Source organism: Rhamphochromis longiceps, linkage group LG16 (assembly GCF_057381845.1).
Source record: "Rhamphochromis longiceps isolate RC_006_pf linkage group LG16, R_longiceps_female_GT1.1, whole genome shotgun sequence".
NCBI classification, from domain to species: Eukaryota; Metazoa; Chordata; class Actinopteri; order Cichliformes; family Cichlidae; genus Rhamphochromis; species Rhamphochromis longiceps.
Window position 1 is genome coordinate 25,496,005 of NC_140572.1, and position 13,389 is coordinate 25,509,393.

The following is a 13,389-nucleotide window of genomic DNA, read 5'->3' on the forward strand; positions in this document are numbered from 1 at the left end:
TGAAGGCATACCTGACTGGTAAAGATGGAGCGGATTATACTCCTCTGCATGGTTTCTATTTGTCTCTCAGCTGTGCAAGCTCAGGTAAATGTGCTTGGGACCACTGAATTTAATGAATTCATGAACAGAGCTGTAAATAAATTTGTCTGTGCTTTCTGCAGAAATTTTTGTTCAACCAAAAGTGGGGTCCCGCTGGCTACAAAGGTGCACTCAGCTTCGATTTAATTTAAATTATTACTGTGACTGACGTAAAACTGCACACTCCCTCACAAATTGTTTTTTTCTTTTTTAAGAATGGAGAGGGGTCAATGAAGAAACGGCAATGGATAAAATCATTAAAACCAACGAGCTTAAAGGTAAGTTGCACACACTTTACTTGAGGGGTTTTCTTTTGCAGATTCCCCAACTTGCTGTTAAAAAACTTTAATCTGATTTCTGCATCAGCTACGCAAATCATCGATGGCGCCACCACCCTCAGAGAGGGAGATATTGCTGTTTCCTCCGGAACACCCCCCAGAATCTGCTTTGCACGGAGCTGCCTGTGGTCCAAATCAGTGGATGGACATGTCTACATTGCATATAACCTCTCACCTGAATACAGTATGTTGTTTTAGCGTTCGAGGCATAAGTACATGCAATGGATTACAGTCTTCTTTTTAATGATGTATGAATTACTCGCCCCTGTTAAACAACTGAACAGATGACATGGATACAATGCTGATAAAGACAGGTATGGCCAACATAGAGCAAGGTACCTGTGTGCGTTTTGTTCCACGGACTCACCAGAGAGACTACATCGACATCCAGCCAAAGTCAGGGTGAGAGCTGAAGCGTGGAAAGTTTGATTACATAAAATTCCTTTTGTAAAATGTATTCAGGTTTTGTTTCCTCTCCAGCTGTGAATTCACCACTTGAAGTTACTCTTCTGTCCTCTTATGTGTTAATCCAGTTGCTGGTCCTACCTTGGTGCGCGTGGTGGAAGGCAGACTGTGTCTCTCCAGATCCCTAACTGCGTCCAGGTTGGAGTGGTTTCCCATGAATTCATGCACACCTTGGGCTTTGTGCACGAGCAGTCCCGCTTAGATCGGGACAACTATGTCACCATCATGTGGCCAAATATTTCAAGAGGTAATTTTAAAGTGTGCAGGGGTTGGCATTGTGGAAAGGGAATGAAAGCTTTAACTGTATTTCTGCACCGATTTTCAAAACAGAAAATTCATTTTTCCAACAGATCGGTTGAGAAACTTTGAGAAGTTCAAGACTGACACTCTGGATCTGCCCTATGACTATGGCTCGATTCTGCACTTTGGAAAGTAAGTAAAAAATGATCTGTTAATCACTCAAAATATTATAATTTACCCCCTTTATTTTAAAATATATTTATAAGCTGATACATATTTATGTATATGTTTAGATATGCCTACTCCCAGCGTGGGGAAGCAACCATCCTTCCAAAGGACAACAACAACATCCAGCTGGGCCAGGCTTTATCTCTCAGCCACATTGACAAGCTAAAAATCAACAGACTTTATAATTGTGGTTAGTACCAAATGTCCTGAATTAACTCCTAAACACACTGCACATCACTGTCACAAATGTAATTTCTTTCTGTCTTTCTGTTCAGATGACATGGATGATTAGAGACCCGGCTGAATGGAAGTGAACCAGGAGTAAAGGCCAATTTAACAAAACTGCAGTTGAATTATATGAACAGTTTCAATAAAGATTGATTCAAACCTTCTATCAGCAAATCCTTGGTGTACATGAAAGTTTGTGCGTTTTAAATTGGATATTTCTCTTTATGTAAAAATATGTCTCACAGTAGATAGCCTGGTTTGAAATAGACACGTGGTAATGCACTCAACAGTAATATTACAGATCAATAAGAGATAAAGAGTAATAAAGCAGAGGCAGGGTAATAAGGTATGTGAAGAATCTTAGAACGGGTGACTTGATCACATTAAACAGGAGATCTGAATCTGTTTTAATGAGGAAGGTTAAAGAACAAAGTCTCTGGTAATAAATAGACATGTTCTCTATATTTAAAAATGTGCTACCTTAACTCAAGATGCAGTAGTTTCTTCTGTTCGTCCAATCACCACGAGGGAAGTTTTCATAAAGTGCTGACACATGAGAATCTTCGCTTCGTCACTGCCCTTCAAAATTAGCCCCTTGATAAGAATAGAAGCAATATTTGGAAGAGGATAAAGTTTTGTTTTTATATATTTAACTGTGTGACAAAAAATGACCGTTGCCAAGACAGTTATCATCTGATAGCATATCACAAAATCACTAGTTGCCAGCTCAGTCAGACACAAATTGCTGGTCTGTCGGGCTGAACTCGGACAGCAAAAACACCTTTAAGTGCCTTGTTTCTGAAAGTGCTGAATCTTGCACGCAATAAGTACAGGGCATAAGTGAAGGTCAGCATCAGGCCCACCCGTTATGGATCAGCAGTGGATTTAGAGTAAATTACACACACCGCATGATGAGGCATCTTAATCATGCTTCATCATCTGAATTGAGGCCCAATCAGTACAGAGCAGCGGAGGAGAAGTGGGTATATAGATTCAGCGGAGGTGAGGAGTTCATTTAGCTCCTGCATCAGGAGAGCGCTGGATTGAAACTGGTGAACCAGCCTGAAACACAACAATGCATTCTTCCATTATACTTCTGGTTATCTTGTTTGGCTTGCTGACCCAGGCGAACACAATACCTGTTAAAGTAAGTATGTAATTAAGAGGAGTATATAGACTCCTTTTTTCTTGTCTTGTCATGCTTTGCAGCTGAAATATGTCAACATTTTTTGTGCGACAGAATTCGACTGGTGTGCACGAGGGGAAAGTGAGGTTGAAAAGGAAATTCTCTGGTGGGTCACGATTCCTTGCACCTCATCTTGCATTTTCACAGTGATTTTCTGTTTATTCCATATTTATTTTTGTGTTCAGAGGAAAATATAGAGCATGATGAAATGACCACAATGGATCAAATCCTGGAGGTCAATCGCAGTAAGTGAACTGTAAATTACATAGAATTGTACTGATGTCAGTTTTTCCCCTGCATATTGAAAAGAATGTATTTTCTCATCAGAGATACGAGCCCCAAGAGGAATGTCAATAAGGGACGGCGATATTGCTGTTTCTCATGTAAGGAGTGCCATAACCTGCCCCGGCAACACCTGTCTGTGGCCTAAATCTGTAGATGGATTTGTCTATGTACCCTACATCATCTCTCCACTGTATGGTATGAAGCTTTAAGACTTAAGGAGATGCTTCCGGTTTCTTATATCCCTTTATTATTTCATATTCTGCCTTTTTTGTGCATTCTTTCACCCTAACTTTAGACGACATGGACAGAATCACCATAGAAACTGGAATGCAAGACATTTCCGCTGGAACATGCGTTAAATTTGTTCCCCGCACTCACGAAGGCAACTTCCTTGACGTTCAGCCTAGATATGGGTGAGCGTGACTCCTGCTTATGGCTTCTTACAGTGTGCCGTGATGATTGTACATACCGTAGAATTTGTGCTCTGCATCCCTCCCTAGCTGCTGGTCATTTCTGGGGCAGACTGGGGGAAGCCAGACCCTGTCACTGCAGACTCCTGGGTGCATGTGGTCGGGAATCGCTGCTCATGAATTCATGCATGCTCTCGGCTTCGTACACGAGCAATCCCGATCAGACCGTGACAACTATGTCACAATTATATGGAAAAACATCATGCCAGGTTCGCACGTTTTATCACTACGTCATTCTAATTGCAGTGGCTCGATTTTTCACAAAATGAGTGTGAAGGTGTTTTTTTTTTTTTTTTTTTGGCAGAGCACATACATAACTTCAGGAAACAGGTGACAAACAATCTCAACAGCCCATATGACTACGCCTCTGTCATGCATTATGGACGGTGAGTTGCTCTCTGATTCAACATAATTATCTGTCATTTAGACTCGGGCATCACTGTATCATATGTTTTGCATCTTTGATACAGATATGCCTTCTCTGAAGATGGCGGACCAACAATAATCCCCAAACCAGATCCCTATATCCCCATCGGCCAGCGAGATGGTCCTAGCGTAATGGATCTTCATAAAATAAATATCCTCTATAACTGCGGTTGGTAGATTTATACAGCAAACTGACAGTTGTTAGAAAAAAACTTGAAAAGGACTGACTGGATTTCCTCTCTGTTTCTCACTACAGCTACCGATGACTAACTGGATCCAGAAACCTCTGCTGTAATGTCCTGCCAGATGTCACAAATAGTTTATTACAATTTCTCAGCTTGAGATGATAATCTGGGCGACAGTGGTTTAACCTGAGTCTATAGCAATGTATATTTTATTTTCACTGTCTAGTCTGCACTTTGAGCTTTTATTGATTCAAGACCTTCTGCCGTGGGGTGTTATAAATTACTAGATAACAACTAAAGGCTGCATTTCTCTAGTATAAATAAAGTGCCAAAAACAAAACTCACCAGTTTTAAGTGCCCGCTGATGCCAGTAACATCATTGTATCCGATCTCCGATCTATTTTATGGCTCTTGTCTATCTTCTGCTTACTTTAAATTAAAAATAAAAAATAAAAAATGGCTAATGGTTTATTTTTATTTTCCAGAGACAGACTACAAGTTGTAAAAAATAGACACTGCTTTCAGGTGTAAAAGTAGAGTAAATGATTTCGCACTTACATACGTGAAATGAAAACAGTATAAACTTCACATATGTGAAAAATAAACAGTGGATGTTATTAGGCAAAAAAAATTTTTGTCAAGAGCTGGTAAACAAGATGTTCAACATATTACCATTTTGAAGTAACCAAAGTCACTGACATTTAATTTCACAGTAAGCTGATATCTCTGATCTCTCAGGGCCGCTGTAGTTTTGGACTTGTGCAAGTCCATTAATGTCCCAGGTGCAAATGGAAAAGACACTGGATAGGTGATTTTCACTGAGAGAAGATCTGTGTCTGGATTTGTTGAACTTCATCCCTGAGAAAGAGAACCAATGTCTTCTGAGCATGTGTCCTTATGTGTTAAAATGATCTCCTCTTTGAGATAATAAAAACTAGCAGTGATACTGACCTGAAGTGCTCAAAACCGAATGAAAAGTGCAACAAACTGTGTGATTCACTGCTCTTGCCCTGGTGAAGTTAACTATGCAAACTGCAAAATCAGCAGTATGGTTAATTTTTAGCACATCACCTGCCACAGTATAAATCGATGGAAAAATATGAATTTCACTTCTGGGTTAATTTTACTCACTTTCACAATTTCACTGCTGTAAATGTCTGACATGTCTTGATGGATAAATATATTAGGATTTTATATATGCAATGGGGACTTCAATAACAATGGTGCCACCCCCTAGAGAAACTAACACATGTCACTCTCTTTTTGTAGCTTTTAAGGGTGCCGATATTACGCTGCTGCAGCATTAAACTGTGCATTCTGCCAGGCTACATAATGTCTGGGAGTTTATGCACCACTCACTGTAGAATTAAGCAAAACTTGCCAATTATCTTATTGTAGTGTTAAGCTAACACTTACTTATGTACACTTCTTGGCCACTTGATTATTTACACCTTCCTAGTAAAAGATTGAGCCTTCTTTTCCATTTAAAGCTACATAAATCTTTTATGCCATATACGCTGAACAAGGAGCTGATCTTGTTTTGGTGAGCCCCTGCATTTTAGTTGTAATGAGTGTTTTTTGAGTTACCAGGTGTTTTCACCCAGAAAACTGCCACTCAATTTTTTAAATTCTCCATAAACCATAGAAATGTGCAAAAAATAACAGTAAATTAGTAGTTTCTGAAATACTAAAATCAGCTCATCTGGCACCAACAACCACGTTGCATTCAAAGTCACTTAAATTATCTTTGTTCTCCATTCTAATGCTCAGTTTGAATTTGAGGAAGTTGTCTTTGCCATGTCTACTTGCCTACATGTTTTGAGTTGCTGTTGTGCCATTTATTGATTACATATTTGCATTAGAGAGCAGTTGACCAGGTATACAGAATAAAGTGGCCAGGGAATGTGTATACTTGTATTTCCTTAATAAGGATTAGTGCAGAGTTTGCATGTTTCGGTTTCTTTCACTTCCCCAGTTGTTTTGTCACATTACTGTCTCCCTCAATCACTTCCATTGTGTTTTGTGAGCTTTTGTTTTAATTTTTATTTTGCTATTTCAGTTGTATGTGTGTTTGTTTTGTTTTTTTATTCACCTTCTGTCACAGAGTTTTTCTATTTGCTGGCATTGTACAAAATAGACATTATTTCTCTCACAGAAGAAATGCAAAAAAAATAAAAATAAAAGAACTGAAAAAGTGCTGATGAAGTAACTAAACTACAAGCAAAATAGCAACAGGACTTGCTATAAAGTTAAAAGTTTACTGTTGTTTTTGGATTAAATTGTGATAAAAATGTTGGCATATTTGCTGTGCCTATTTTACATTTTCATTGCCTAACTGTTACATCTACTCCTACCGTACCAGTTTTAAAAGAAACTAAAAAAAATTAACATCGTGCAGAATTAAGTTCAGCTTGTTTCACAACACTCCGAGTTTCTCACGTGGCCTCTTGGGGGAAATTCTACACGTAACCAAATCTCGTGTTTGGCACGTAAAAACGCGATAGCCAGCCCCGAGACTGCTGGATCTTTCTAGATGCAGACCTGGGGGTGGAGCTAGAGTCTCACACACGGAGACTGTGTAGTGTAGATTGTAGAGTATCTGTCAACAATAGATTAAATTTCAAAAATGAGCGATAACGACAAAGGCCGGGTACGTATACATTTTATTACCGTTTGTAATGCATTAAACATTTCAAATCATTGGGTTTGACAGGGTAACTGAAATTGTAACGGTAACAACCTTATTCATATTTTGTTGGCTAGTAGTACCCAGCTTACCTTGTTGGCACAACTCTTTGGTCGAAAGCTGGGTTTTAGAAAGAAAATAAATTGCACAAATTTAAACAATAAAAGGCGACTTTATGCGCAACGGATGCGAGTTTTTAGTTCATCTTTAGCTACCTGGCTAAGACTAGCTTATAGATGAAAGCTAGGCCTGGTGCTTTTTTGTTTACGAGCCGGGGTTTGCACTGAAAACACTACAATGTCGGCAAACATTTTTATAACGTTTTTAAATTGTTAAAACTCAGTAATTTTCTTCGTCTGATTTGTCTGATTATTGTGCGTAGAAACCAAAATAAATATTTCATGTCGTCGCGGATTCAGTGGAAGACATTTGCCTAACGAACTGTTATATTTTCGCTGTTTTGTTGATGTTGTTTTTTGTTCGTTCGTTTGTTTTTGTTTTGTTTCCCCCCCCCTGTTCCCCGGATTGAATTATATCATGTTACGTCTGCTGGTTATTAATCTTTGAATGTCATTGTGGGTTTCCTTAGTTCTTAGGCACAACAACAATTTAAAACAAAACTAACGACCTCAAGATTTGACCTTATAAAAAAAAAAAATCATTTTTATTAACTCATGCAGCTCTCCCACACCATCTTAAAACTGTTAAAGCTGATACGCCACAAGCACCAGCATTATGGATAAGTTTGATTAATACTTGCTGGGCTGACTGACCTGTGTGCAGTAATATCCTTCCTGTAGTGAACTGTTTAATATCCCCTCACCTTGCACAGCTCCTGAATGCTTCTGTCTGTTTAATGGGCGTGTGATATGCCCTGTGTTCCCATGTGGGAGGGTAAATGGCAGATTAAGAAAAAAGAAATGAAGAATTTATTTTCTGCATGTAAACCCATATTTTGAACTGGTTTGTATTAGTTCCTGCAAGGTGCTGGGTGCTTGTTGCTTAACTAACAAGTTTTGTTTTGTTTTGGTTTTTTGCCTCTTATTGGATTCCTTTTCTTTTGCTAATATTTAATCTTTAAGATTTTCAATATATTATGTAATTGTAACAGATAGCAACAGTTTTCTGTCTTTGCATTTCCAGAACAGGTTTTAAGGGCTGCTCAAATGAGTGACTGCTACATCTTGAGGTCGTTGGAGCAAATTTTACACTTTATTTTGGAGTTATCCGCTTAAAAAAATGGAGACAGTGTTGGTAGTTTTAATCTTGATTATAAAATATTCACAGTCAGTGGTTTGATGAACACTATGGTGACTTAAAGGCCATTTGTCAGAAATTATGTAAGAAGGGTTCATTTGGGAAAATATATTGTTAAAGGAAGGCAAAGGGAATCACAAGAAGTTACCTTCACATCCTTACCCTTCAGTTTTAGTTGTAATTTTTAAAAAATGATCACCCCCGGTTTTACCTCTCAATTATTCCAAATTGTTTTTGAGGAAGTTCTTAGGAAAAGTGGCCAGAAAAACACAAAAGTGAAAGCAAAACCACTGAGCGTGAATGTTAATAAAAACACTGACCGTATGTATAATGTGGTCTTTAACGTTCCCATTAATGTCATTAGCTCGTACTACTACTACTACTACTACTACTACTACTACTACTAATAATAATAATAATACCACATTAAACGTTGAATGAGCGTGCAGTTTTAATTGCAGTCATATATTCTTCATCCTTTTCTTTTTCATAAAGGTTAAGGTTGGACGAAGAAAATACGGAAGAAGTCCACTTTATTTTCAATAATATGAAGCTCAGATGTGTGAAGCTGAATTGTTGAATGCATGCTAAAACATGAGGAGGGAAGAAGTATGGGCAGTGTGTGAGAGATGGGGAAGTAAGAAGAAGTAAGACAATTGAAGAAAGAAGAATAATGTCAAGTAATGAAGTTACAGAAATGAAGTTAAGGAAGTAATCTGGATAAGGTCACTGCGCTAAGTAAATTTCTGGTCTGTTTGTCAAATGCGTGCATGTTCTTCTTATTCAATACACACACATTAGTTTAAATCATTGCAATTTTATCTCACAACTGACCATTTTCTTTTTTTCCCCACTATTTAACAACTTATTAATGTAAACATATTGATGTCATATTATCCATGACTACACAGCACTCCTATTTCACAACCCTAAATTCAGTTTCCTTCCTGTACTTTTCACAGGATAGTCTTAATTTTTAAATACACAGTAATATTTTGGCAAATGTATGTGTTGATCACTTCATTGGTGCTGATAAAAAAATGTGTGTGGTTCGTTCAGGAGTCTCGCTCTGCATCCAGGAGCGTGAGCCCACGGGGCTCTGGGAAGTCGGGGAGCCAGTCCCCAGCTCAATCCCCTGCCCACTCAAAAGGAGGCTCCCACTGCTCCCGCTCCAAATCTCGGTCAAGGTCAAAATCTTGGTGAGTAATACACTGGCATAAAATTCTCTACTATCAATAAACAGACTCAATATGGCCACTTTCATGTTATACCCACCCTGTTCAGGGCTTCACGGCAAGAGAATCCTGGGTTCAAACCCAGATAGGGGACTTCTGTGTGGAGCTGACTTCTTCCGTTTCTCTGGCCATTGACAAATCTTGCAAAAGTTCAAGAGTTTCACTTCCAAGTTGTTGAAAAAAACCCCAAACAAACAAACAAAAAAAAGACATTTACATCTGCATTGTCTGCCAATTTCTGCATCATGTGTGAATGAGTGTCCTGGTCACTGTGCTACAAACGCAGTGACAATGTCAGTAGATCGGACCATGCAAGTAAAATTTACACTTTCAGTGCAAATTTTCAGTGGGGAATTAAGTGTTGCAGCTCTTGATGGTTGACAACAAACACTATTCAGTTAAACTATATGTTCATATTTCATTGAGGCACAACGCAGCTTAACGGTTCAGTCTCAGATGTTACGTAGTTGAGGTGAGAGCCTGTCTCTATCTCTCACTCTCAATCTCTGTGACAGGAAGTTGTTACCAAGCGAAAGAGGCACGAGCCGGCGGGTTTTGCAGTACTTTGATCTTAGAAAACAGAAGGTTTGTGTGTTGGCTACGTCACAGGAAACTGGCATTTAACTAGCATCGCTAGGTTTAGCCACACGCTGCAAATTAATCTGACATTGTGCGTGTTTTACATGATGCAAAGTGCCACACATTTCATCAACATTTAAATATGATGTGGTTATAGAAGACTGTGAGTAATGGTTTTAAATAGCTCTTAAATACATACACAGTATTTCTGTGTGCAGTGTTTCATCCATTAGACTGTGTGCACTTCTACCTGTTTTATTACTTTTAGGCTATTAAAAAATATTTCACCTGTTCATCTCTTTAATATTATTACTCCTATTGGTGGTCCCAAGCCTGGATAAATAGGAGGGCTGTGTTAAAGCAAACATGCAGATCAATCCACACTGTGGCAGCCCCTTGGGAAATAAGGGAGCAGCTTAAAGTACCTCCAATAAGACATTTGACTTGTGCATTCTGTTTCCCCATTCACAGGAGAGAGACTTTTTACTCTGTTTGTAAGGTGCAGGGGCAGCGCTGTCATTCAGCAATACAGCACCAGGTGTATTTTTGACAGAAACACTTTAAGTTGCACAGAAATCCAAAGTAAATTGTTGTTTTTCAAAAGTTTGCGACAATGTCAATAAAGCCTTGTTGGAAATTTGACGTCACAGAGGGTTTAGTGTTAGAGATTGTGACAGTGGTAAGTGGGGTTACTTTTCACTAGAGTCTGGGATGTTTTGGCAGTTATTTTAAATATTTCATGCTTTTTTTTTTTCTTTTTTTTTAGTCCATGCTATAATTTTCATAAAGACAAATGTAAATTTGTGGAATTACATGAAAATTGCCAGAGAACGTATGAATATGGGTTGTTTGTTTCTCTCGCTCTCTATAGGTCACATTCCCACCGCTCACGGAGACACTACAGCCGATCCCGCTCCCGATCACGGTCCTATCATCACCGATCTCACAGTAGGTCCTACAGCGGAGAGCGTCGGCGCAGAAGCCACAGCCATTCACCCATGTCCAATCGTCGGAGGCACATTGGCAACCGTGTATGTGCTTAGCAATGTGTGATATCTAAAAACAGAGGATGTATTGGTTTAATGAATGATTTTAATGAGAAAATGATCACATCCAAATCTTGAAACCTTTCAAATTTGCAGGCTAATCCAGATCCGAATTGCTGCCTGGGAGTCTTTGGCCTGAGCTTGTACACCACAGAGAGGGATCTGAGGGACGTCTTCTCCAAATACGGCCCCCTGGAGGATGTTTCCATTGTGTATGACCAGCAATCGAGGCGCTCCAGGGGCTTTGCTTTTGTGTATTTCGAGAACACAGATGATGCCAAAGAGGTACAAGAACAATAATAAATAAACCCGCCTGCCACACCTATACTTAAAATATCCTCTAGGACTGCAAGTGTAATTTATGTTCACTTTCAGGCGAAGGAGCGAGCCAATGGCATGGAGCTGGACGGGCGTACAATCAGGGTGGACTTCTCCATCACAAAAAGACCTCACACCCCAACACCTGGAATTTACATGGGCCGGCCCACATAGTAAGCAATCTCTTTGTGTGGAATAATTAAATATGTTTTTAAACAAAGACACAGTGAAAATGCTTGTAATATAAGACAGCTCTAACTTATGGACACATCAAAGCATCTGAAATAAAATTCTTAGTGTTACTAAACCTGAAAAGTAGTGTTTTTATTCAACATTTAATCAGTCAACAGTAAAGGGAAAAAAAGAAAATAGAAACAGGCTCTTACAAAATTAGTCCCTGTGTCATAAGTTGTATCCAGTTGAACCTAAAATGAACGCAGAGATTTTAATGGTAAAAATGACACAACTAACCTCTTCAAAGGCTTTCTCCAACCTCTTGGCGAGTGGTTGCTACGGTCTCAGTCACACAGCCCTAGAGTCTAGTCAGTGACCCCCTGATAACCACAGGTAACTAGAGAACAGTGTAAGCAAGTAGGTTCTGGCAGTTGCTAGGTGAAATTTGTGAAAAAGAGGTATATAATGCTGCACCAAAAACCTTCTTTTAAATCTTTTTAATTGGAGGTGAGAATGTAACAGTAAAATAATGCAAAAGTACGCTTTGTGTAGCGTGAAAAATCTTATATTATTGCTTTTGTGTAGCGGAGGAGGCGGCCCAAGCGGTCCCCGACGCTATTCACGTGACTACGACCGTGGTTACGACCGTGGATACGACCGTGGATATGACCGAGGTGGATACGACCGCTATGATGACAGGGACTACTACAGATCATACAGGTGACTGTTAAAGGATATCAGCGGTTACTTTATTCTCATCGTGTCGTATTTGGGTTTGCTGTTCTTTATTTTATCCCCCTGACACTGACAAAAATGATAAATGGTCTTTGTTCCTCTAGAAGGCGATCTCCTTCACCTTACTACAGAGGCGCTTACAGGTCTCGATCGAGGTCACGGTCTTATTCTCCCCGTAAGTCATTTCAATAAAGTATCAGAAGTTTTTATTGAAGAATCCAGCATGTTGTATTGTGTCATTTAATTACCCTGTTTTGTTTCACAGGTCGATATTGAAGGCTTCTGTCCCCTTATCTTCCCAAACGTGCAGAATTTTTTTGTTTGTTTTTTTTTGTGGGGGGTTGTTACGTTTTGTAAAGACAGATATGATTGACTTCAGAGTACATCTTTCTTACTGTAATCATCAAACATCTTTTTGCTTAAAATACAAAAGTATAGTAAATTTATGAAGCGGTGCATTCATGTTTTGAACGCCTGTTGTAAATGTTATACTCATGTCAGATTTTTGTTGTATAGTGGAGCAGATTAAAAAGCAGATCTGTTTTTCCCACCTTGACTCGTGTCCTTCCTCGCAGTATTTTTATGCCTTTTACAATAGACTATTGCATTTGCAAGATAGTTGTAATGCTGACATGAATATATTAAAGCCTTGACTTTATGATATTTATGCATATTCTTTCTACAGAATTTGTGCAAGGCATTTCTATTGATTTGAGTTAAGTTAAATTTTCTGGAGGGCTTCGTATAGTGTCAAGTGGGTGAGGATGACATCAGGAATAAAACTGCTTTGATGAAATAGTAAAACACAAAAGTATTTTAATCTTCCTGTTAAAAGCTCAATCACTCGGGCCTCGTCCTTTCCTTACTGCAGCTGTTCATGCCGACCACGTTTAGCTGGATGGATTTTTTTTTTTTTTTTTTTAACCAAGCTGGAACTTTTTAATTAATTTATTTTCCCCCTAACTTTTCAGACCAGAGTAAACAGATCTGACCAGTTAGACAACTCGTTTGGCAACAAGCATAGCTTAAAACTCGTCTCTGTGCTGAATATACAAATGGTAAAATTATACTATTTTGTTGGGGGTTTTTTAAACCTCAAACACAGCTAGATGCTTCTCTGGGTCAGTTGGCTCTCTGAAATCAAAGTAATGAATCCAGAATTTCAGTTTCTCCCTTTTCTGGTTAGAAACATCAGGACCTGCTCATCGTTGCTTGGTGTCAACAGTGTGT

At 38.9% G+C, this 13,389-nt stretch overlaps 3 protein-coding genes across 6 annotated transcripts; all 3 read left to right on the top strand.

The window, feature by feature from the left end:
* The first annotated feature begins 9 nt into the window (after positions 1-9).
* Positions 10-1,752, top strand: LOC146651229 (hatching enzyme 1.2-like). The gene is made up of 9 exons (XM_085383805.1): positions 10-84; positions 162-204; positions 294-356; positions 445-600; positions 701-818; positions 950-1,128; positions 1,232-1,313; positions 1,415-1,539; positions 1,625-1,752. Exons 1-9 carry the CDS (start codon positions 25-27, stop codon positions 1,639-1,641), a joined length of 843 nt encoding a protein of 280 aa, XP_085239931.1. The 5' UTR covers positions 10-24; the 3' UTR covers positions 1,642-1,752.
* Positions 1,753-2,577: 825 nt separating this feature from the next.
* On the top strand, positions 2,578-4,569 carry LOC146651230 (hatching enzyme 1.2-like). Of its 2 annotated transcripts, XM_085383803.1 has the most exons (9): positions 2,579-2,724; positions 2,818-2,869; positions 2,949-3,008; positions 3,091-3,243; positions 3,344-3,461; positions 3,549-3,727; positions 3,823-3,904; positions 3,989-4,113; positions 4,201-4,569. In XM_085383803.1, the coding sequence occupies exons 1-9, from the start codon at positions 2,653-2,655 to the stop codon at positions 4,212-4,214; spliced, it is 855 nt and encodes a 284-aa protein (XP_085239929.1). In that variant the 5' UTR covers positions 2,579-2,652; the 3' UTR covers positions 4,215-4,569. The 2 variants fall into 2 exon arrangements, with proteins under 2 accessions (XP_085239930.1, XP_085239929.1); XM_085383804.1 differs by lacking the exon at positions 4,201-4,569 and having other exon boundaries at positions 2,578-2,724; positions 3,989-4,121.
* Positions 4,570-6,663: 2,094 nt separating this feature from the next.
* On the top strand, positions 6,664-12,709 carry tra2b (transformer 2 beta homolog). Of its 3 annotated transcripts, XM_085384226.1 has the most exons (8): positions 6,664-6,779; positions 9,132-9,271; positions 10,758-10,917; positions 11,029-11,217; positions 11,308-11,423; positions 12,010-12,144; positions 12,264-12,334; positions 12,425-12,709. In XM_085384226.1, the coding sequence occupies exons 1-8, from the start codon at positions 6,756-6,758 to the stop codon at positions 12,433-12,435; spliced, it is 846 nt and encodes a 281-aa protein (XP_085240352.1). In that variant the 5' UTR covers positions 6,664-6,755; the 3' UTR covers positions 12,436-12,709. The 3 variants fall into 3 exon arrangements, with proteins under 3 accessions (XP_085240352.1, XP_085240351.1, XP_085240350.1); XM_085384225.1 differs by having other exon boundaries at positions 6,672-9,271; positions 12,267-12,334; XM_085384224.1 differs by having other exon boundaries at positions 6,673-9,271.
* The last annotated feature ends 680 nt before the right edge of the window (positions 12,710-13,389 follow it).